Source organism: Mandrillus leucophaeus, unplaced genomic scaffold (genome assembly GCF_000951045.1).
Source record: "Mandrillus leucophaeus isolate KB7577 unplaced genomic scaffold, Mleu.le_1.0 Scaffold2, whole genome shotgun sequence".
Taxonomy (NCBI): domain Eukaryota; kingdom Metazoa; phylum Chordata; class Mammalia; order Primates; family Cercopithecidae; genus Mandrillus; species Mandrillus leucophaeus.
In genome coordinates, this window is record NW_012102031.1 from 10942935 (window position 1) to 10964111 (window position 21177).

General features: G+C 47.8%; 2 protein-coding genes across 4 annotated transcripts in view; one reads left to right on the forward strand and one right to left on the reverse strand.

The window, feature by feature from the left end:
* Window positions 1–18424, reverse strand: part of TIMP3 (TIMP metallopeptidase inhibitor 3) — a 61837-nt gene extending 43413 nt beyond the window's left edge. Inside the window, exons 1-2 of one of the 3 annotated variants that reach the window (XM_011978987.1) lie at window positions 18248–18360; window positions 17946–18000 (exon numbers count right to left, since the gene is read on the reverse strand). Coding sequence is in view for 1 of the 3 variants with exons in the window: in XM_011978986.1 (XP_011834376.1) it covers window positions 17946–18066 (121 nt within the window). In the remaining 2 variants the exon portion in view is untranslated. Of the gene's footprint in view, window positions 1–17945 lie in introns of all 3 variants that reach the window. The other 2 variants (XM_011978989.1, XM_011978986.1) reach the window with 2 other exon arrangements.
* SYN3 (synapsin III) overlaps window positions 1–21177 on the forward strand; it is a 613179-nt gene that overhangs the window by 266134 nt on the left and 325868 nt on the right. The gene's annotated exons all lie outside the window — the stretch shown is intronic.

Here is a 21177-nt window from a genome sequence, read left to right on the forward strand (position 1 = left end):
AGCAGAACAGGAAGTCAGGCAGTCAGTGGGCTCCCAAGAAGTTAATATATGCTATGGACAGATAGCAAGTTATGGACAGATAGCAAGATAGCAAGTTAATATACGCTATGGACAACCCAGCAAGTTGGCTGTTTCAGAATCCTCCTCTTTTGTTTTTTGAACTTTTGAAAACAAAAGATGTGCTGGGAGACATGGCCCTAGAGTGTGCTTCCCCCGGGTCCTTGATTGTCCAAACTGCGGAGAGGGAAGGGCAGATCTATGCCAAGAGGGGCACAGGCTGTAGAGGCCACAGCTGATTCGTCTTTGGGCCCTTAGCACTCTGCCCAGCACCTGGAATATGGTAGGTGCTCCATAAACCTGTGTTCAAGGAATGAATCTGTCCATAGTGTACGTATTAATGGGACCTTTAGCGTCATTGGACATCCTTGGGAATCACATACCTGCAGTTGGCTGGTGGTTTGAGAAAAAAAGGTAAAAAATGAGATACAGCCCTCTACATGTTTGGCCTCCTATATGGGGCCAGGCTGGGCCTTGAGAAGGAGACCACAGGACCTGACGAGCAAGGCACCCTGTTCTCTTTGTGTCCTGAGATGCCTGCTCACTAAGCCTCTTTCCAGACCTTTGGTCCTGGGGATCTGCAGTGAGCAGAGGCAGGTCCTTGCAGGTGAAACCCAGCACCCGCCCATGAGGCCAAGCCTCCCCATGCCAACACGGCTTATTTCCTCTTTCACTACCTCACTCCCTAGTGGAAAAAACAAGAAAACAAAATTCCCCTGCGCAACCTGAAACCCTATGACCCCCTGGCCAAGTGGCAGATCCAGCTCCACCTTGATCCCCTCCACTTTCCTCTGGCTCACCTATACTTAAGCGCAGAGGCCAGCCTCGAGGTTATTTATAACTGTGTCAGAGGAGGAGGAGGCAGGAAATAGGAAATTATGCAGGAGGGGGCTAGGAGTAGCTGTAGGGGCCAAGTGACCCCGCTGGCTGACTTGAAATCCCCTGCCTGCCTGGCCCGTGGCTTCAGAGCCCCGTGACAGAGAATTCTTACCCAGCCTGGATTCCTCCTGGTCTCTGCAGCTCTCTTGCCAGCCACTTCCCCTTCTCTAGATCCAGGTGGAAGCAGTTTTATCCTGAGACTTTCCCCCTGGGCCGGCCACAGTGACATCAGCTTTTCTGACTGCAGTTAATGGTGCAAAAGCTGGAGGCCAAGCAGGAGGCCCAGCGCTGGAGGGGAGACGGACAGACACCCAGCCCTGGGAGCAAATGGGGTGGCAGCAAACACGCGGCTTTTCAAGTCCACCAGCCCTATCCTTCTGTTTCCTTTCCTCCTTTAAATGCTCTGAAAGCGAGAGTCTGAATGGTGACTACTTGAGAACCCAAGACTTCTCCTTAACTGCATCCAGAGGACTCAAAGGGAAGGCCACTCAACCAGAATCACACAGCAGAAGGAGCAGAGCCAGGCCTGGGGTCCCATTTTCCGAAGGCACTGGCCCGTTGTCTTTTTTTTCTTTTTCTTTTTTTTTTTTTTTTTGAGACAGAGTCTCGCTCTATTGCCCAGGCCGGAGTGCAGTGGCGTGATCTCAGCTCACTGCAACCTCCACCTCCTGGGTTCTAGTGATTCTCCTGCCTCAGCCTCCTGAGTAGCTGGGACTACAGGCACGTGCCACCACACCCAGCTAATTTTTGTATTTTTAGTAGAGACGGGATTCACCATGTTGACCAGGATGGTCTTGATCTCTGGACCTTATGATCCGCCCGCCTCGGCCTCCCAAAGTGCTGGGATTACAGGCATGAGCCACCGCGCCCGGCCAACACTGGCCCCTTTTACTACACTACCATGCTGCCCCCAGTCCCCGGGCTAGCTAAGACTCTTCCGGTACAAATGTGAGTGCCCCTGATGGACCGCATAGGCTAGATGTGCCTGTCCTTGCTTTGCCCAGCAGAGCCACATCCAGAAAGATGGCATCCCACCTCAAATCTTACAGACTGCTGCAAAATATCCATCAGCCAATTTCTTCTCCAAAACGCTCTGAGCAGCCACTGAACTGGCAGCGCCATTAATTTTCAGACAATTTCAGACTAAGTTAGGTTACCTTTTTTGGGGGATTTTGTTGCTGTTTAGTTTCAACACCATCATTGACTCAGTGATACTCTAGGGCAAGTGTTCTAATGATCCAAGATAGCTTTTAGGAGAATTTCTGAACCTCTTGAAATTTGTATGCATAGCTTTAATCAGAATCCCAAAGGTGCTCCTATTGGTAAATTAATTAGGACGGTGATACAAGAGAAGTATAGAAGAGAGGGGAGAGATCTGGCCCAGATGACCAGGGGACCAGGGTGGCGTTGCACCGGTATGTCCCCTGCTGCTCATTACCTGCTCCCAGAGTGCCTGTCCCCTGGACCTTCAATCAGAAACATCTCACCTTCACACTCACCACACTGTCCTTCAGTCATGTCTTAACGGTATAAACAAGATCCTAGGATTTAAGAATCTGATGTGTGCCCAGAACTGAGCCAAGCAAGATTATAAAACAAGCCATGAGCACAGGAAGGAACTTTAAATCTGGCAAATGTGTGACCTTGAAGGTCACCCTTCCCTTCCTCCTTTTTCTTCTGGTCCCTACAAAACACCCACTGGCACCACTACAGCCATTTCTGTTTGGCAACCCTAGAAGAGCAGCTTCCCTGTGTAATGCAGATGATACCTCCTACTTTCTTCTTTCCTACTCAGCAATCACAATGGCAGGCAAGTGGGCAAAGGGGGTTTTCAGAATCCTCATCTGGGCAGTGTCTCACCAACTGCATTTGTAGGTGCTTCTTGGGAAAATTAGTTCCTTGGCTAGATATGTTCAGAGAACACTGTTTTAAACAGCTAAAGAGGTCACCATGTAGCAGGACTTCTCAGAGCCTTTACTATGCTACTAGCCACATGTATCTCCAAGAGGGGAATACAATAAACAGCTCTCCCAAATAACTTTTTTTTTTTTTTTTTTGAGATAAGGTCTTGCTCTGTCACCCTGGCTGGAGAGCAGTGGCACAATCATGGCTCATTGCAGCCGCAATCCCTGGACTCAAGCGATTCTCCCACCTAAGCCTCCAGAGTAACTGGGACTACAGGCCCAACCACCTTTTCTTTTTCTTTTTTTTAAATTGGTAGAGACAGAGAATCTTACTATGTGACCCAGGCTGGTCTTCAATTCCTGGGCTCAAGTGATCCTCCCGCCTCAGCCTCCCAAGGTGGGCTCACATGCGTGAGCCGCTGCACCCGGCTCCAAAGAACATTTCTTAAGATTGGTGGTACGAGGATCACACCTTGAGAAACACTGACTTAGGCCTTCCCACAGTACAAAGAAATGTTGCCTGCCCCGTCCTTACAGCACACCTGATGACTTACAAGAGGTGCTGCTGAATTCCTGCCAGGGAAGCGATCTTAATTCTTCTCAGCAAGACAATGAGGCAGCCTTCACAAAGCACCCGGGAGCTTGGTATTAGAGGATGATCCAAGTCTGATGGCAAATTTACAGTGCTCCAGGGAACACTAAAGTCTTGATGATAGGGCAAAAGGGAGTGATTCCATCTTTCTAACCTGGCAGGATAGCAGGTAACAAGACAGAAATAAGGAAAAAGCAAGCTGAACTTGTGTTTCCCTGACATTTGAACTGCCTGCTGTTCTCCTCGCCAAAAATGAAAAAGCTGGTCTCCAGGCAGCAAAAGTAGAGAAGTGAAGGTAACAGAGGTCTCCAGCCTGCAGGAAGACTCATATAACCTCAGTCCGAAGTTCTTTTTATATAGAGCGCAGAGTTTTACTGGCTAAGTGCTCACCCAATGACCCATTTTCAGTATTTGTTTATTCCTGTATTTCACCCATGTTTATTGAGCACCTACTGAGTATGATGGCCCGTAGTCAGGAATGCCCATCAATTTCCAGGCAGCAAGGCTATTCTTAGTTTTCTGATGTCTATTTAAAGAGTGTTAATCCTCTGGGCCCCCCCGCCCCTGCAATTAGACACATACCACTTTCCAACCTGGTACACTGACCTCGCCCAACTGGGAAGGCGGAATGGACAAGTGTTCTTCCCACCCTGCTTAACTTGGCCAAGAATCTGGCTTCATGGGTTAGGGCAACCTGGGAACCAGCCAAGCCAGAGGAGACGAGCCTGCTCTGCCTGGGCCCTTCAATCAGTGCTGGAGTCAAAAGCCTCCCTGTTCTGTTCTTTACCAGCAACACAGTAAGGCAGAAAGTGTTGGGACTCAAGAGCAGAAAAATCCAGGCTGTCTAGTGGGGCGGTGAAGACCACAGACCACAGAACAGACACACCTGCTCAAATACTAGCTCTGCCATCATAGAGTAGGGTGACTGTGGGCAGAATTGGTGAGATAGCTTGAACTCTGGAGTCAGGAGGCCTAGCTCAAATCTGGCTTCACTGTGTAGGTACGTACTAGGCAAGTTACCTAGTCTCTCTCAGAGCCTCAGTATTTTCATCTGCAAAGTGGAATGAGGAGGACGAGGATGATGACACTAATAATTTCTGATATGTATGTTTATCGTAAAGAATGGAATTTATTATGTGTATATATGTATATAAAGGTCTTTAAATAGCTGTCAGTAAATGGTAGCTGCTTTCATATTTAATTCCTCTTAAGTCTCAATTTTTTTCATCTGCAAAGTATAAATAAGAGCATCTACCTCAATGAGTGGTTATGAGAGTTGAAAGGAGATAATGCTTGGAAAGGTCTTGGCATATAAAAACAAATCAATGTTAAACATTATCAAATTGTTATTATTTTTGTTCCAGTTCCATCTCTAGCTCTTAAACCAAGCTGCTATACCTCTTTGGACCTCAGTTTCCCCATCTGTCAAGTGAGAGAACTGGATCAGATGGCTTCTGTAGTGTCACGGCACATGGGTTCCCTGCACTGGGACCCACACGGCCTAGAAGTGACTTGCAGCAAAACTGTCAGTAGCCTCTGAGCCTTGGTCAGCCAAATGTACCTCCAACAGCCCCACATCCCTGTGCACAGTTCATGAAACAAGTAGAAATGGGGAGGGAAAGATGCCTTGCCTTTGCGAACATTATCTTGACCCGTGCTGTAGTATTAATGTGGTGGCCACTAACCACAGGTAGCTGAAATGCAACTAGTCCAAATTGAGATATGCTATGAGTGTAAAATACATATTGGATGTCAAAAACTTAATTTTGAAAATGTAAGATCTTATTAGTAAGTGTAAAATTGATTACATATTGAAATGGTCATATTTTATACATATTGGGTTAAGTATAGTATTAAAATTAATTTCACTTTTTCCTCATTTTTTTAAACGTGACTATGGGAAAATTCAAAATTGCATACATGGCTCACATGTAGCCACAATCCTGTTTCTCCTGGGCAATACCAATCTAGTTTTTTTTTCCCCCTTTCTGTCTCCCTGCTTGTGAGCCACCCAGTAAGAAACTCTTCTCAGAGGGATACCAGAAGGAATTCAAACTATTTGGAATTAACTTTTTAAAACAAAATAAAATCCAGATGTTAACTATCCAGGTGGAGCATTCTATTTTAGCAGCCTTCGGAAATCTCCTCTGGCTTAAAGGAGCCCTGAATAAATAAAACCTGTCCAGCTGCCAAAGTACCCCATGATGTTACCATATTTATCAGCACCTGAAGTTCTAAATCTCCACTCTGGTTAAGCCATCTCTTGTCTTTCTCCGTTAGAAAAAGATGGGCAATGGTTTCTGTTTTATTTTCTAAGGTGCTTGCCACTGTTTAATACGGTAGCTTAGCAGTTAGGAATGGCTTTTTCTCATTAAGCTCAGCTCCCAATGTTTCAATCCTGCCTTCCTTCCTTCCTTCCTTCCTTCCTTCTTTCCTTCCTTCTTTCCTTCCTTCCTTCCTCTTTCTTTCCTTCCCTCCCTCCCTCCCTCCCTCTCTCTCTTTTCTTTCTTTTCTTTCTCTCTCTCTTTCTTTCTTTCTCTTTTTCTTTCTTTCTTTCTTTCTTTCTTTCTTTCTTTCTTTCTTTCTTTCTTTCTCTCTCTCTTTCTTTCTTTCTCTCTCCCTTTCTCTCTCTCTCTCACACACACACACACACACACACGAGTACACTATTGCCTGGAAAGGCTGGAATGCTATCTTTCTCAAATGTTCTCATTAATTCATTGATACTTTCATTGAATGCCTACTAATATCAGGCAATGAGCTGGTGAGCAAGACTTGGCTCCCATCGAAGGGGAGGCAGTTATACCACATAGTAATAATATGATGGCTGACATTTATCAGGCCCTTACCACATACCAGGCAATAAGCCAGGCCTTTTATTTCCATTATGTCAGTGAATTCTCCCACAACCTATGAGGTTAAAAGCACTATTGCATTCTCCATTTTACAGATAGGAAAAATGAGACCAGAGAGTTAACTTGTCCAGGGATAGGCAGCTAGCCATGAACGAGGCCAAGGTTTGGGCCAAGTGGTCTAACTCCAGAACCTGTGCTGCAGCTCAGAAAGTGTGGGAAGCTCAGGACACATTTTGCCAGAAAAAAGAAACATTGGGTATTACTCAGAGATCTGAGAATTGAAAGGCGATTCTAGAGATCAAATGGATTCCAGGTCACAAAACTGGTGACCCATAAGGCTGAATCTGGCCCATGGACATGTTTTGTTTGGTCCGTGTGTGTGTGTGTGTGTGTGTGTCTTTTCAGAAGATGTTACATTAAACATTCGGATTTCTTGCTTATCCTAAGAGACTAGAAATCTGGCATCACTGGACTCACATCCTAATAGGCTGGAGCTGGACAGCAGCTGCCCCTCCAGAAGGGACCTAGACTGTACGGTTCACCACAGTTACTGCCACTCTCTATTGTCTCCCCACCTCCAAAGCCAAAGCTCAGATGCTGTTTATCATCACACTTGCCTACTGTTTTATTGCTTGTCTTATAACAAAGAAATCATTTTTAGTACTTGTTTAACTCTCCAAAATGGAAACCAAGAGAATGGGGAACCATATACATATTTGGCAGGAGTGAGTAATATTCCAGTACGTCTGATACTCAAATATCCAGCTTCTGTGCCTGGTCCCTGTAGGCACTGGGTTTGTGACAAGGCCTGGATGACAAGTGAGAAAATCCAGGCCAAAAGAGAATCCGCCAAAAAAGGAACTGGAACCCACACCTACCTTCCCACCTCAAGTATAAGCTTTTTCCCACTGCACCCATTTGTTCAGAACTGCAGCCTGGAGACCAACCTGGATTCTGAGCTTCTTAGATCTCTCAGTCCTTCCAGTGGTGAAGTTTGACCCTCCAAACTTCCTCAGGATCTTTGGAGCTTTCTGTCCCATCACTGGGGTTTCTCCCTATCAGGGAGCAGATAGTGACTGCCCAGTGGGGCACACATTTGATCTGTGTCTTCCAAACGCCCTCCTCATTCACTTAAACAGAAGTTCCATCGGATCACTCATGTGTTCATCTGAGCCAGTCTTCCACAGAGAAGTCCTCTCAGCTGCAGAAAATGTTTGAGCTGAGCCATGAACCACATTTTCCAGAGTGAAGGACTACTCAGGTAGACTGTGGATAAGGAAAGCCTTATTTTGATGAGTATTGAGTCTTAATCCCACTTCTTGTCCATCAGCTTCTCTAGTGGTATTAATGAGGTTCAATTTTTATCAAGCCCTCCCGCGATCAATGACAGGCCCTGAAGTGACCTTGAGTCTTAATTCTAACCATCGACTAAGTCTGCAAGGTTGCTATCTGTTTGGCAAATCAGCCCTGCTCCAACAGGAAGTTTGGTGGTCAAATATGTCATCTGATAAAGTATCTCAGCTCATTAGAGGTTTTGTTCAGAGCCCGCATCCACTTTTGCAACCACAGAAATCCTGGCCCTTATCTTAATAGACCATATTTCTAACAAAGTTACCTACTAAAGGGTGTCGTTGACAGATTTAGGTACTCAGTTATCAGCTAAAGTAGAGAGCCCTTTCCAAGGGAACTTAGAGCCAGAAAAACTTGACTGTAGTAGGCATTCAGTGAAATACACACCACATAGAGCCAATCCTGCTGTTTTACAGATAAGAGACCAAACCCAGGGAGGTCAACATCACCAAGGGGACTCCAGAGTCAGATGATGAACTAGGACTAGACCTCAGGCCTCCTAACTCCAGCCAGTGCTCCTCCTCCATGCCACACTGCACCTCCCAGCCCTGGCAGTGGATAGGGGAGCAGGTGCTGACTCTTCAGCCAAGTTCATCGTCACCAATCCATTTCTAGGGCCCTCTCTTTGGCTACTCCAGTGACTTCTACCTCTGCTTATCAGTGGGAGCTGTCTAAAGAGGGAAGGGCAGCACCAGATCCTTGACAAGTATTGGGCTTGGCCTCGGAAGACATGGGTTCCAATCCCATTCCACGTATTGGCTATATGGCTAAGCCACTGAACCCCGCCATTCTCAGTACTGACATCCACTAACTGGGAACTATGACTGACCCCCCCAATGCCATCCTGCTTTCCTTGTTGGGAGGTTGTCATCAAATGAGATCAAATGGACTTAAGACTCTCAAATGTGAAGAGTTGTGAAAATAGAGTAGGAACTTTGTTGTTTCTTTCTGTGTCCCATGGGAAGCACCGTGACAAAATGGAACACATTAGATTTGGAGGTGGGGGGGTCAAACCATGACTCTGAAGCTCAGCTGTCTGTATATGACCCTGGAAAACATCACATCACACCTCAGAGCCCCCTTTTCCTTACCGAAAGTGAAGTGAGAATATCAGCTCTGCTCTGTAACAACACTACTACTAAAAGCTCATGCTTATTCTTATCGAGCTGTTCTGTGCCAGGAATCAGTCTCTTGTATAGACCAAGGGCTACAACTTTTTAGACTTGGGAAGATTCTACCCATTTTGCGACCTCTCCATGTGAGTCTTTGGCTCCCCACTGTTGGGCCTCCCCTCAGTCTGCTTATCTTTGGTTTTCTTCCCCTCCAGACGTGCCTTCCCTGCTGCCCCCTAATTTTATTACTGTGTAGTCAGTTCTGGGATCCTAACATAACCAAGCCTCATCTCCTAACCCAGCACCCTTTCAACTGTCTCAGTGGTTCCTAGCCTTTCAACACTAAGGAATATTTAGTGCTAAACATTCCGTGAAGTATTTCACTTAATTGCCAATGAAGTTACCACGTGGTACATAATATATGTCCCCCCATTTTAGAGATGAGGAAACTGAGGCAAAGAACCCGCCCGAGCTTGGGAGTAGCAGAGCTCACGAGAGCTATTATGTTTCCAAATCTAAAAGGCAGGGAGTTTATTCATAATGATAAAGTCTAAGTCAAAAGGGAGCCCTTCCTAATACATGAAATGCAAACACCTTAGTCAAACACCTCAAGTCACGAAAGTAAGTCTTCGTGAAATCTGACCCTGGTTGCGAAACTCACCATCCCCACATCCTAATCCAGGGATTGCAGGAGCCCTGAAGTTTCTGAATGAAACAGCTCTTCTTGGCACCCTCATGGGCAGAGGCAGAGGGGATAATTGCCATGTAATATTTAAGATCTCTGGTTCCGGAATGGCTTTTGGAGGCTTGGTCAGCTCAGGACTTCCCCTCTCCTCCGCTCCTCAACACCCACCCCCTGCCTCGCCCAATCATCTAGGGCTCTGTTTTTCCACTAACTGAACTTTACCTTGGGCTCTCTGAGGCCGGATCCTACAGCTTTCCTTCCCTTCCCCACCCCCACAAAAAGCCAGGTGGCTGCAGGCCTGGAAACACTTAAAGTTTCTTGTCTCCAAGCCGTGAATGCCACCATTAGGTGATCGGATTTACATGAACATAAATCAGACTTGAGTGTTGGGTAGTGTGGACCGTCCCTTCTGTGACAGCAAAGCCATCCTGGCCATACAGGTGGCCTCTAAATGGATCAGGAAAGGTTCTCTGGGGCCCCTCTGCAGCCACAAACACTAATTTTTTAACAACTGAACAAAAAGACCTCTTAGTTCCACTGCAGCCCAGATAGACACCTGTTGACCTCCTGTCAAACAGTATTTAGTAAGTCCTTTAGCTGGAATCAATACTTTGTGTACCCCTGGATGCCAGACATGAACACAGGAAAATACCTGAACCCATATCACCTCCTCTGAAAGGATAGAAACCTCAACCAGGACACATCAGCGACCTGCTGTCTATCCCAGGCATGGTGCCAGCACTGTGGGTAACAGGGAGAAGTGACAATGGCAGTAAGTGCATGGGACCTGCCCACGGGGAGAAGAGATGCTAAGTTGGCATGAAACTAAAGCACCATTCTCAGGAGGGGCAAAGGACAGCGATATACCAAAGAAGGCAGGAGCTATTTTTGGCATATCAGTAAGTCAACCCAAATTCGACAACGCAATCGCCCAGGAACCCATGAGAAAGCTTCCCAGGCTTACAAAAACACCAACCGGTCCTTGCTTTGGGCTATAATTAATTAGTATATTAGCTGATTGTGTCAGAAGAATGACTGGCTAGTATCAGCAGTTCTAGTTATATTTTAATTTGTTTTTTAATGGAAAGTTAATCAACACTCAACACATGAAATTGTGATGGATAACTGTTCCAAACACAGAACTCATTGAAGGGAAAAATTAATTTTAAAAAATTTCTTAGTGTTGAAAAGGCTGGGAACCACTGAGACAGTTGAAAGGGTCCTGGGTTAGGAGATGAGGCTTGGTTATGTTAGGATTCCAGAACTGACTATACAGTAATAAAATTTGGGGACAGCAAGGAAGGCACATCTGGAGAGGAAGAAAACCAAAGATAAGCAGACTGACGGGGGCTGCCCAACAGTGGGGAGCCAGAGACTCACGTGGAGAGGTCACAAAACGGGTAGAATCTTCCCAAGTCTAAAAAGTTGTAGCCCTTGGTCTATACAAGAGACTGATTGGAAACACAGGTTTTGGAGATAGGCTAAGCAAGTGTAGGTTGCAAGTGGTGTGAGCTGGGGCAAGCCATTTGGCTTCCCTAGCCTGAGACAGCTCATCAGGCAGCTGGGATGACTGATACGCAAGTAAGGAGCTTGGGACCATGCCTGGCACATAGTAAGTGCACCACACTTACTGTGAAAAGTCATTACAGTATTATGTTGGTGATCTCCTGCAGGCTTGGCATTTAGAAATCTCCACTTGCTTCTCTGGGAGGGTGCTAGGGTATCATGTCCACCAGAAGACAGGACTAGACTTATCAAGTAATGCAGAGAGCATAGTGGGTGCTTTCCCTCTCAAGTGGGTTAGGTGCGTCCCTCTGGGTGGCACACAGCCCTAAGTTCTCTCTCCCAGGACAAGAATGATCCCCTCTGGGAACTTCCCATGCAGCTTTGGAGAATTTGGCTTTTACTAGAGATGGCATTTTTAAGCATGCTTAAAATATGGGCACGGTTTATGACTGTTCATCTGGTACCAATGCCAAGGAGTGATCAGGGAAAGGAACCAAAGGAGACCTAGAGAAGGAGAAGTTCATGAGGAGTGTTCAAAACCGAGGGGGTGTCACAGGCCAAGAGCCAGAGAGACAGAGTATGAACAGCTGGAGCAGGACAGACCAGTGAGGAGACTATGAGGATGAGGTGGGCAGGGTCCACACTGGCCCTTGTAAAAGTCATTTGATGATACTTTTTCCTAAGAGTCCACTGAAGAGCTTCCATCAGAACAGGAATTCTTTCCTAAACCAGCCCTTCTAGCTCCCATAATAATAAGACTCCAGTGTCCTTCTTGGCTGGGGTCCACCCAGCCTCCCTCTCGGCAGTCCATCCTCCTCCTTGTGACCATCCCACCGCTGTCACCCAAGTGCCATCCATATGCAACAAGAAGGGAGACAGAGCAGTGAGTGCCCTTGCTGCCACCATGAGCCTCGCCAGTGGACAGCTTTGAGTCAGAAAGCAAAACCCTGTGTATGTGTGTTCAAAACACAGTCACATATACCTTTGAACCTGAGTCCATGTGAGTCCTCAAAGTCAAACAACTTGGTATAATAAATGGTCCATTGCTTATTATGAAAGCAAAATAAATACATAAATAAAACTATCTTCAACCGAATTACTCCAACATGCAACAAGTCAAGGACCACAGCTTTCCTGACATTGCAGCCTTCCTTGCCCTGTGAAAATACTCCCGTTAACTTGATCTTCATGGCCCTAATTTTGCTCCCTTTCAAAGAGACAAAAAGAAGGAAAAGAAAAAAAAAACTGAAAAAGTCAATAAAAATTATAAATTGTTTTTCTATTTGAGAGAAGCATGGAAGTCTCTTAAGCACAGGGCTCTAATACTCCTCCATCCCCTCATGTTGCATATACGAAAAGAACTATGTTAACACAGCCACTGTGGAGGCCAAATTGGCAGGAACTATTAAAATGGAAAACGTACATTATATACTTATAAGAGTATGTAGTAACATATATAATATGATATAGTATAATGTGATCTATAGTATAGTTGTTGAATATATTTTAGAGCCAGGGTGAAGGGGCTTAAATACAGGCTCTATTCCTTGCTAGCAGTATAACCTTAAACAAGTTACCTCATTTTTCTAAGCCTCAGTTTCCTCAGCTGTGAAATGGAGATGAAAATAGCACTCTTTCCTTTATAAAACTGAGAGCATTAAATGAGTTAATGTAAGTTAATGACTTAGAATAATGCCTGGCACATAGTAATCACTCTATACTTATTAGCTGTTTAAAATTATAACCTCATGAAATACATAAAAGAAATTTTTTATATATGTATATATCCTCCAAACCATCAATCCACAGTAATAAAAGGACTTTGTTTGTCTCACTGTGGCCCAGGGAGAAGTAAAGTTAATAGAGACAAGACATTTCAGGGCTCCAAGACTCTTCCCTTAAAGGTGGAGATGAGTTGGGAGTCCCCAGGGGGAGCTACCCAGTCTGCCAGTGTGGTGGGAGGAAAGCCAGGGGTCAGTCAGGAGACTGGGTACCATCTGGAGAAGGTGCCCCTCTGACAGTTATAAATATATTAAGTAGAAAGATCTCAAGTACACATTGTTGAATGGGAAACAAGCAGAATACTATATGTGATATTATGTGGTATTCCACTATTTTTAGTTTTCTACTATTCATGTTTCTAAGGGAAAAACTATAGATTTGCTCTGGGTGCCTAAGTATGTAAATGTATAGGAAGAAAAGGATTTGGAGAAGGAACTAAAGTGTGCAACAAGTAACACACTTTTCTGAAAAAGTAATCAGAAAAGATTTTACTCTTCTCCAATTTTAGATAGATAGATAGATGATAAATAGAAATGGATATATCATAGATCATAAATATATCGTTTAGCAATGTATCATATACACAGAGATACATACATGGACATAGAATGCATGCATATACTTGTAGCTCTTAAAATGTAGATAAAACAGGCCAAGATGGTACAAATTGTTATTCCCCTTGTATAAATAAGAAAACTAAAGCTCAAAGATTGCCCATATGTGCCTAGGCACACACAGCCAGCAAGCCCCAGAGGAAGGAGTGGAGCTGGGATCCGCCCTCCCCATTGCCTTTCCACCACCCCACCCTGCCTCTCAAGGCCACCCAGGAGTTGACTACGACAAAAGGTAGAAGAAGCGGCCTCCTTGTCCATACTGGCTGGAATGGTAAAAGCCAAATGCGATGGAGAATTGTGTTTTTGGTTTTGTTTTTAATTAATGAACCTGTTGGAATGTGCCATTCAGCAGTGGAGCTGAATGGTTCCTGCTGTTCCTGCAAAACAAACAAAAATCCCTCAACCCAAGCTACTTCTGTGGCCACTTTTCTAGCCTTATCTATCCAGGGACTGTGAAAGGGACACAGAACTGTCCGAGGGGCACCTTCTCCAGCTGAGACCCAGTCTCCTGACTACCCCCCTGGCTTTCCTCCCACCACACTGGCAGACTGGGTACCTTCCCCTGGGGACCCCTAACTCGTCCCCACCTGTAAGTGAAGAGTCTTGAAGCCCTGAAATGGCTTGTCTCTATTAACTTTACTTCTCCCTGGGCCACAGTGAGACAAACCAGGTCCTTTTATTACTGAGACTTGATGGCTTCAAGGGTCTTTTCCAGTTCTAATATCCAAAGAACATTAGAATTTTCCTCTATGATGCCCTAGAATAACAATAAGCTCTCCCTCCCTGAAGATGATGTTTAACTAAAACCTCTGGCCATTTTGGCTGTCTTCATATTTTTAAAGAAAACCCAAATGTAGAAGAAAGGCATTCTTCAAATGTTAACCATCCATTCCGTCTCCTGGTCACCTTAGAATATCATGTGTCAATGAAAGTTGACACGTTTTTGAAGCATAGTATAACTGATAATATGTTTTAGCTGTATCATTTAGCAACTAGGTGGCTGTAGACAAGCACAGTCTCTTCAGCCTCAGTGTTTTCCTTCTGAAAAATGGGTGCAATGCCTACTCTTAAGGTTGCTGGGCGGGGGAGGGGGTGAAAGAGATGGCATTTGGGAAGTGCTTGCAACCAGGAGGGGCCTGAGAGATGCCTCTTCCTTCCTCCAGCCGGATAACAGCTCTCCTCTTTCCATGGTTCCCAAGATATCCACAGCCTGGGTCCCCCAGACTTGCCCTACCAAGTGCTGGCACCTCTCCAAAGTCTGATTCTTTCTATTTTCCTTAAGTTGCAAAGCCCAGTGTTGAGGTGTCATTGTGTGTGAGAGGGAGAGGGAATGGATCTGGTTTCTTTGAAAATGGCTTCTTTGCTAAAACGACAACTTCAGATCTGATCCTGAAAAAATCTGCTGGCACTGGCCCCTGTCAAAACAATTTGGAGATATCCAGGGGCCATCCTCTGGGGCTGGCAGCCGGCCCCCCAGCTGAGCCTTATGCTCAAATTCCCAACAGGCTCAGAGGCAGGCCCCAAACATGCTCTATCCTACAGCCCCATTCCTCCCATGCAAAGGTGGCCGGAGAGGAGGAGAGAAGGGCTTGGCATTCTGAAGCAAAATTCTCTCTCTCTGCTGCACCCCCCTCAGGCCTGCCCGCCACCTTTGCAGAAGCCACACACACACTCACGCACGAACATTTTCAGAAAGCCCTTGGCACAGCCCAGCCCTTCCTAAGCTGGACAGAGCTGCCAGAGTGGATCTGCCCTGGCCGAGGCTGCCTCCTTCATCCCCAGCCCCCTCCCATTCCTCTTCTAGAGTTAAGGTTTTGTCAGGAGTTTCAGGGGCAATGACTGGCCAGGGAGGGGGGGCCACAGACATCCTGCCTGCTTCCAAGTCCCTTTCTTTCCCCAACAGTGTGTCTTATAAGTCGTCATGTAGTTTATTATCCTCCTAAACACTTCCATAGGGTACAGGGCCTGGAGTTGCCATAGAAACACCTTTTAACTCCTCCTCCCCCAGAACGCCATGCCAGGCCCTAGGACTTTGGGGAAAAACGACAGAAAGAGACACCTGTGGATGAGCAGAGAGAGAGGGAAAGGCCATCAGGCAGCCCCCCGGGAGAGGGCCGGGCCAGGCCTCCTGTGCCTTTTGCTAGGCCCACATGGCACCAAGCCATGAAGAGAAAACTACCATGATGGTTTTAAAAGAGGAAGTTGACAGGCTTGCGTGAACACCTTTAGGGGGCTACAAAGTTGACTGGTGGGGTTGTGCAGGTCCCAAGGAATGGGGAGCTCCTTCATATTTTTTTGAGGGAGAGAATGGACAGAGTTTCAACCCAGACTGGAAACCAGAAAGGCTCTGAGCAAGGAAACTTGGGAGCCAAGTACTGGATGCCAGCAGGTTGCTGTGCAAGGCGAGGGAGGTCGGCAGGCAAGCAGCTCACACCCACACCTCCCATTTTAAAAGCATTAGCTCATCCCTGCCACTAGTGCAGTGCACCAAAGCCAGGCAGAACAATTTGGGATCTGTGCCAGAGCATCGAAGATTTTTTGTTTCTTTTTTTTCTTTTAGATTCCATAATCTCCTGGTCTTTGGGTACTTCCTGGTAACTTAGCTTTTCTCTGGGAAATTTATGAAGAGGAGCAAGGGAGCTATTTCTTGAATCAATCCAGAGAAATTGTAAGAAACTTTCTGCATCGCTCAGACCCACCGCAGGAAACCTAAGCAGTAAACAGACGGGAAGGCCCCCATTGGAAGCAGGATCTACTCACGCTGTTTGCACTTTTCCGTCGTCAATTTCTAGGGTAGAAACCCCAAAGCAAAGGGCAAGGGGGAAGAATGGGGACCCACTCCCACTACATACCAAAAAAACATAGATGAACCCACCCAGCTCATTTTCCAGCAGAAAAAGACTTGGGCTGCACCCCTGCACACCCTGATTCCACCTGCCAGCCTCCTGGCCGCATGTGTGCGCTCCCCCTGGGCAAAACTGGAACTCAGCCGTAGCAGCAACTCCCCACACTAATCAGGTGGGAATGTCACCAACTGGGATGAGGAGGGAAAGGATAAGTGGAATGTGGGTGGAGGTGGTCACGGGAAGAGGGAGGAAAACCCTCCCCAGGCTTCAGGCTGCCCAAAAGGATCTTTCTAAGCAATCCACAAACCCAGGACCAGCTGGGTTCCCCCGGAGGGGGAGGGGAGGATGTACCCTGCAGGCCCCAGGGAGCCTCTTACAAGGGTGACCTCAGGTCACACAAACACCCTCAGCTGCCAACTGCACTGACATTCTGGTCACCACACCCCCACTCTGACCTCTAGGCTCAGCCCAGCCCACCAGCAGTGCCCCTCCTGGCCTCCACTGTCTCCCCTGCCAAGCTCCTGCCTCCTCCCCCTCCTCACCACAACACACTGGTAGAGTCCCTCACCCAAGACTCAGTGGAAAATTTCCTTCTCCTTTATGACTGTACTTAAAACACACACGCTCCATTCTTCACCTCTGAATCGACACAGGCAGAGGGCGGCAAGGCTGTCCCACCCCACTGCCCAGCCCAGCGCGTAAACACACACATTCTCCCAGGAGGGCCACTGGACTTGCACACTTTATGGGCTGGAAAGGAGGAGAGAAATGTTTCCCAGATGCCACTCCGCCTTTGGCCATCCAAACACGACTGTCCCAAACACTCCCAGACAAGCCTCCCAGGATGCTCTCGGGGCCCTCCATACAGGCTAAGGAGTAGGAGGTCTACTCTTTACAGGGTCTCTCTACTCAAGACACTAAGTCCAGTCTGGAACTGTCACCGTGATGTGACCCCTTGGCAGCTTTGTTCTTTTGGTGACAAATCTGTTTTCCACTGCCCATTCTCCCCCTCCCCACATGCGTTCAAGGAAAAAAAAAATAGCCTTCCTGTGAATTTTCACAGCTATGTGGTCAGTGACCCCTCGCACACGCCACCTTCTGCTGGCTATCAACACTCTCAAACACAGTGCCTCCAGGGGGTGGGTCAACGCCACAGCTTTCTCCTCATTTTCCCCCTTAAATCCACCCAAACTTGGCAGTCCCAGAAGCTCAGTTAGCGCTTGCTTGGGAAGCCTGCAGCTGGGTTGGGTCTCAGTGAAAAGAATGAATTTCATGGGCGCAGGTGATGATGCAGAGTCGGAGTACTCCGAGTTTCTCCTGCAACTTTCCGTGCACGTGGCTGGCAACTTTTTTTTTTTTTTTTTTTTTTTTAACTATTCAATTTCCCAGCACTTTAGTTAGTATTCCAAGTTTGGGGAACCCACCCTTTCCTCACCCTTCTCTTCTAGCCCTTCCTTGTTAGTAGTGAATGGGGACATTTTCCAGATGTCAAAAGGACCAGTAGGAACCCCACGCCCTAAGTTAGGAAAGCAAAGGCGGCCAGGGGCTCACTCAGCCACTGTGAGCTTCCTCTGCAGGGCATCTTCCCCTCTCAGTTATGCCAGCGCCCCCACCCAAGGACATCGAGTTTCTCCACTCCGTCCCAACCCCGTTTGCCCCTCTCCTGGGGCAGAGGAAAGGAGTGGGGCTCGCCCTGCCTCCCTAAGCAGCGCTGCAGTCCCGGCTGCAGCTTGGAGCTCGGGCGGGGCACCAGGAGCGCTTACCGATGTCGGAGTTGCAGAAGGCGTCCTGGGGGTGGCTGGGCGAGCATGTGCACGCCTCGGCGCCCCAGTCCCCCAGGCTCCAGCTGCCCAGGAGCACGATGAGCCCGAGCCAAGGAGTCATTGCCGCTGTTGCCGCCGCTGCCGGGGCTGCTGCTCGCCTCTCCAAAGTTGCCGTGCGCGCCGCCGGCGGGGCTGCTGCAGCCCGAGCTCGCTCGCCCGCCGGGCCGTGCGGGGCAACTTTGGCCTCCGGCGCGCTGCCCTCCGAGTGCCCGGCGGGACGGGATGGGGTGCGGCGAGGCTGCCTCGGCGCTGGCGCAGGACTCCGCGGGCGGCCTCCCTGCGAAGGAGCAGGAGCTGGAGGAGCAAGAGGAGGAGGAGAAGCCGTCTGAGCACCCGCCGCCTTCCTGCTGCCCGCTCTGCGCCGCTGCCTGGGCGGCCGAGTGATATAGCGCTGGGCCCCCGGGGACCCCGCCTCGGGCTGTTGGGGCCCGCCCCCTCAGACCAATGGCAGAGCCGCATTACCTCATCGGCCCTCCAAAAAGGGGGCGGGGCCGGGGGCACGGGGCAACGGGGCGGGGCCGCCCCCGGACCGTTCAGATCCTTATAGGGAATAATACCGCCGTGGGCACGCGAGTGGGTGGGCTGGGGCGCGCCCGGGACCGGTGCTTGCAGCTGGGTCCTCCGAGCGGCGCCCTCGTGCCCCTTCTCGTCTGCGCCCTCGCCCCACGCTCACCTGGGCCACTGGGTGCCTCTGACCCAAACCAGCACGAACTACCACCCACCCACCCCAGCAGGACCGTTTACACAGGTCAGGGGTGGCCATGTCCTAGAGACCTTGACTGAGCCTGGTGGAACCAGTGGGGGAATGCTGACTGCTACCCCGAGTAGGGACAGAGGAGGAAGACCCAAACACTCTCTCTGTCTCTCTCTCTCTCTCTCTCTCTCTCTCTCTCTCTCTCTCTCTCTCTCTCTCGTTCTCACTCTCTGGGATATGGGAAGCCATCTGCTGTTTGCAGCTGGCTATGATATATGATAGAAGACTGTTTTTCTATGCTCCCCCAGAGCAAACGGGGTTCTGTATTCATTCAACAAACACGGTTCAGGATGCTGGGTTAAGCAACACAAAGCCCTTGCCCCCGTGCACATCAACGAATGCACAGGGTGATTTTCTATGATGCTAGGGCTATGAAGAAAACAAAACAGTTCAGGGTTGGACGTGACTGGGGAGGGCGCTGCTCTCTCTGCAACAGCAAGGGAAGGGCTCCCTGAAGTGCCATCTTCGCTGAGAAGTGGACAAAGAGAAGGATCAGCTATGGGGCAAGCCACAGGAGAGAGGTACCAGGCAGGGGGAACAGCAGGTGCAAAGGCCCTGGGCATGTTTGGAAGACAGAAAGTAGAAAGGCAAGAGGAAGTGGTTCCCCACCCATGGCTGACAGGGCTCCACCCTTCAGCAAGGGATTTGGGGGTGAGCGGATCCAAAACTCTAGTAAAACCAGGAGAATGATCCAGGATCCTAGATGACTAACTATAATGGATGATTGCAAATAACTAACACAATTACTATCCTTATTATTGACATCTTGATTCTGCTTTGTATTTTTAAAAGCGAGATTTTGTACCTCACCTTATAGCTCTCACAATAATCTTTGTAGATAGGAAAAGCAAGCACAAGTATCACTGCCACTTTCCAGATGAGGAACCCACACAGAAAGATGGGATGATTGGTAGCCAGCCAGGAACTCAAGTCACCCCTTTCCACTGCCCCTTCCCATCTGAAGAGAGACATGCATTTCCCTGAACATCAGCAGCTGTTCCATCTAACTGCAAATGGCCATTTGCAGCTGGGATCTTCCATCTTTCTACACTTGCGTCTCTTTTCCTTTCTCTTCCACTTCATCCTGTTAGAAATGCTACAAGTTTGGAACAAATAGAAATAGGGAGAAATGCAAGTTCAGCTTCTTTCTCAGAACTCGTCTGTTTACATCTCAGAGAAGTGACACTGGGACAGCAGAGGCCGAAGAATTCGTGAGAGATGGTATTTTATTTCCAAGAACATTTTTGAAACTCCTTTCTCCCGTTTGAGCATTTTAGCCATAGGAAAGGGAAACCAGTTTCCACATGATTTTGACTTGTCCCCCCCACCCCGGCCCACCGCCCAGCTTTAAAAACCCTCCCTGCCTTCACTCTAACTGTGGCCTCTTAGAGATATTTCTGTCTCTCGACGTTTTTCTAGCACTGTTTTCATTGTTTTATGGGGTGTGATTCTATCATTTCTCCAACCACAGTAAGAATACTTTGAGTCCTGAGATATTTAACCACACTGCTTTTTAGCCCTCTGAGAACCAAATAGGGTCTCAGGAGACTGGAGAGCATGGGTGTGGCCAACAGCTGACTGAGTCCTGAGCAAAGAGTGCCCTGGAGGCCACTCTAAGGATCCAGGTTGAATGAGGGCGTACGTGGTGGAATTTGAGAGATTCGCTTATCCCCGTACTCCACATGACTTATTCCACAGTCATGTGGAAGGTTTTAGAAGACTTTCCAGACCAAATCCACTTTGGATAAGCATCTTACATGATAGAGGCCCTCTCTTCTCTTTCTTTTCATGTTACAGTTTTGTCCAAAGTGCCGATATTTTCTCCAACGGAAGGCCTTGCCTGGAATTTAAGTATCAAGTAGATAACTTCCGCTGAACTTCAAGCAGCAGTTTTCTCATAGAAAGCATCTGAAGCGTTTTATTCCGGCAGCTACTTAATTATGAAAGCACAAGTGTAATCTGATCTTTTTTCCAGCTGAAAAGTAATGAAATCACCTTTTGGTTAATTTCTTCTCACTCCTGATCCTAAGCTGGTCCACACAGTGTCTTGAAGTTCAGCGAATTCCAAGAGCTTTTCAGTTGGGATGTTCTCTCTTATTCCTAACCTGAGTCAGTTCCCCTCTGCCCACCGTGTGAAAGCAGTTTGGTTCTCACCGTAAGGAAAAGAAAGAGCAAACTCCATGAATCCTTGCGTAGGGCAGTCCTCCTGCTAGGGTCACCCTCTTCAGCAGGCACCCATCAGTCTGGATGTCATGGTGTCCATGAGCCTAATAATATGTAAGAATTATTTATTCAATGCCACTTAATAAGATAGGTGGGGTGAACCTGAGGCTAACGGTAAGAATGAAGATGCAGGCTGGGTGCGGTGGCTCACGCCTGTAATCCCAGCACTTTGGGAGGCCGAGGTGGGCAGATCAC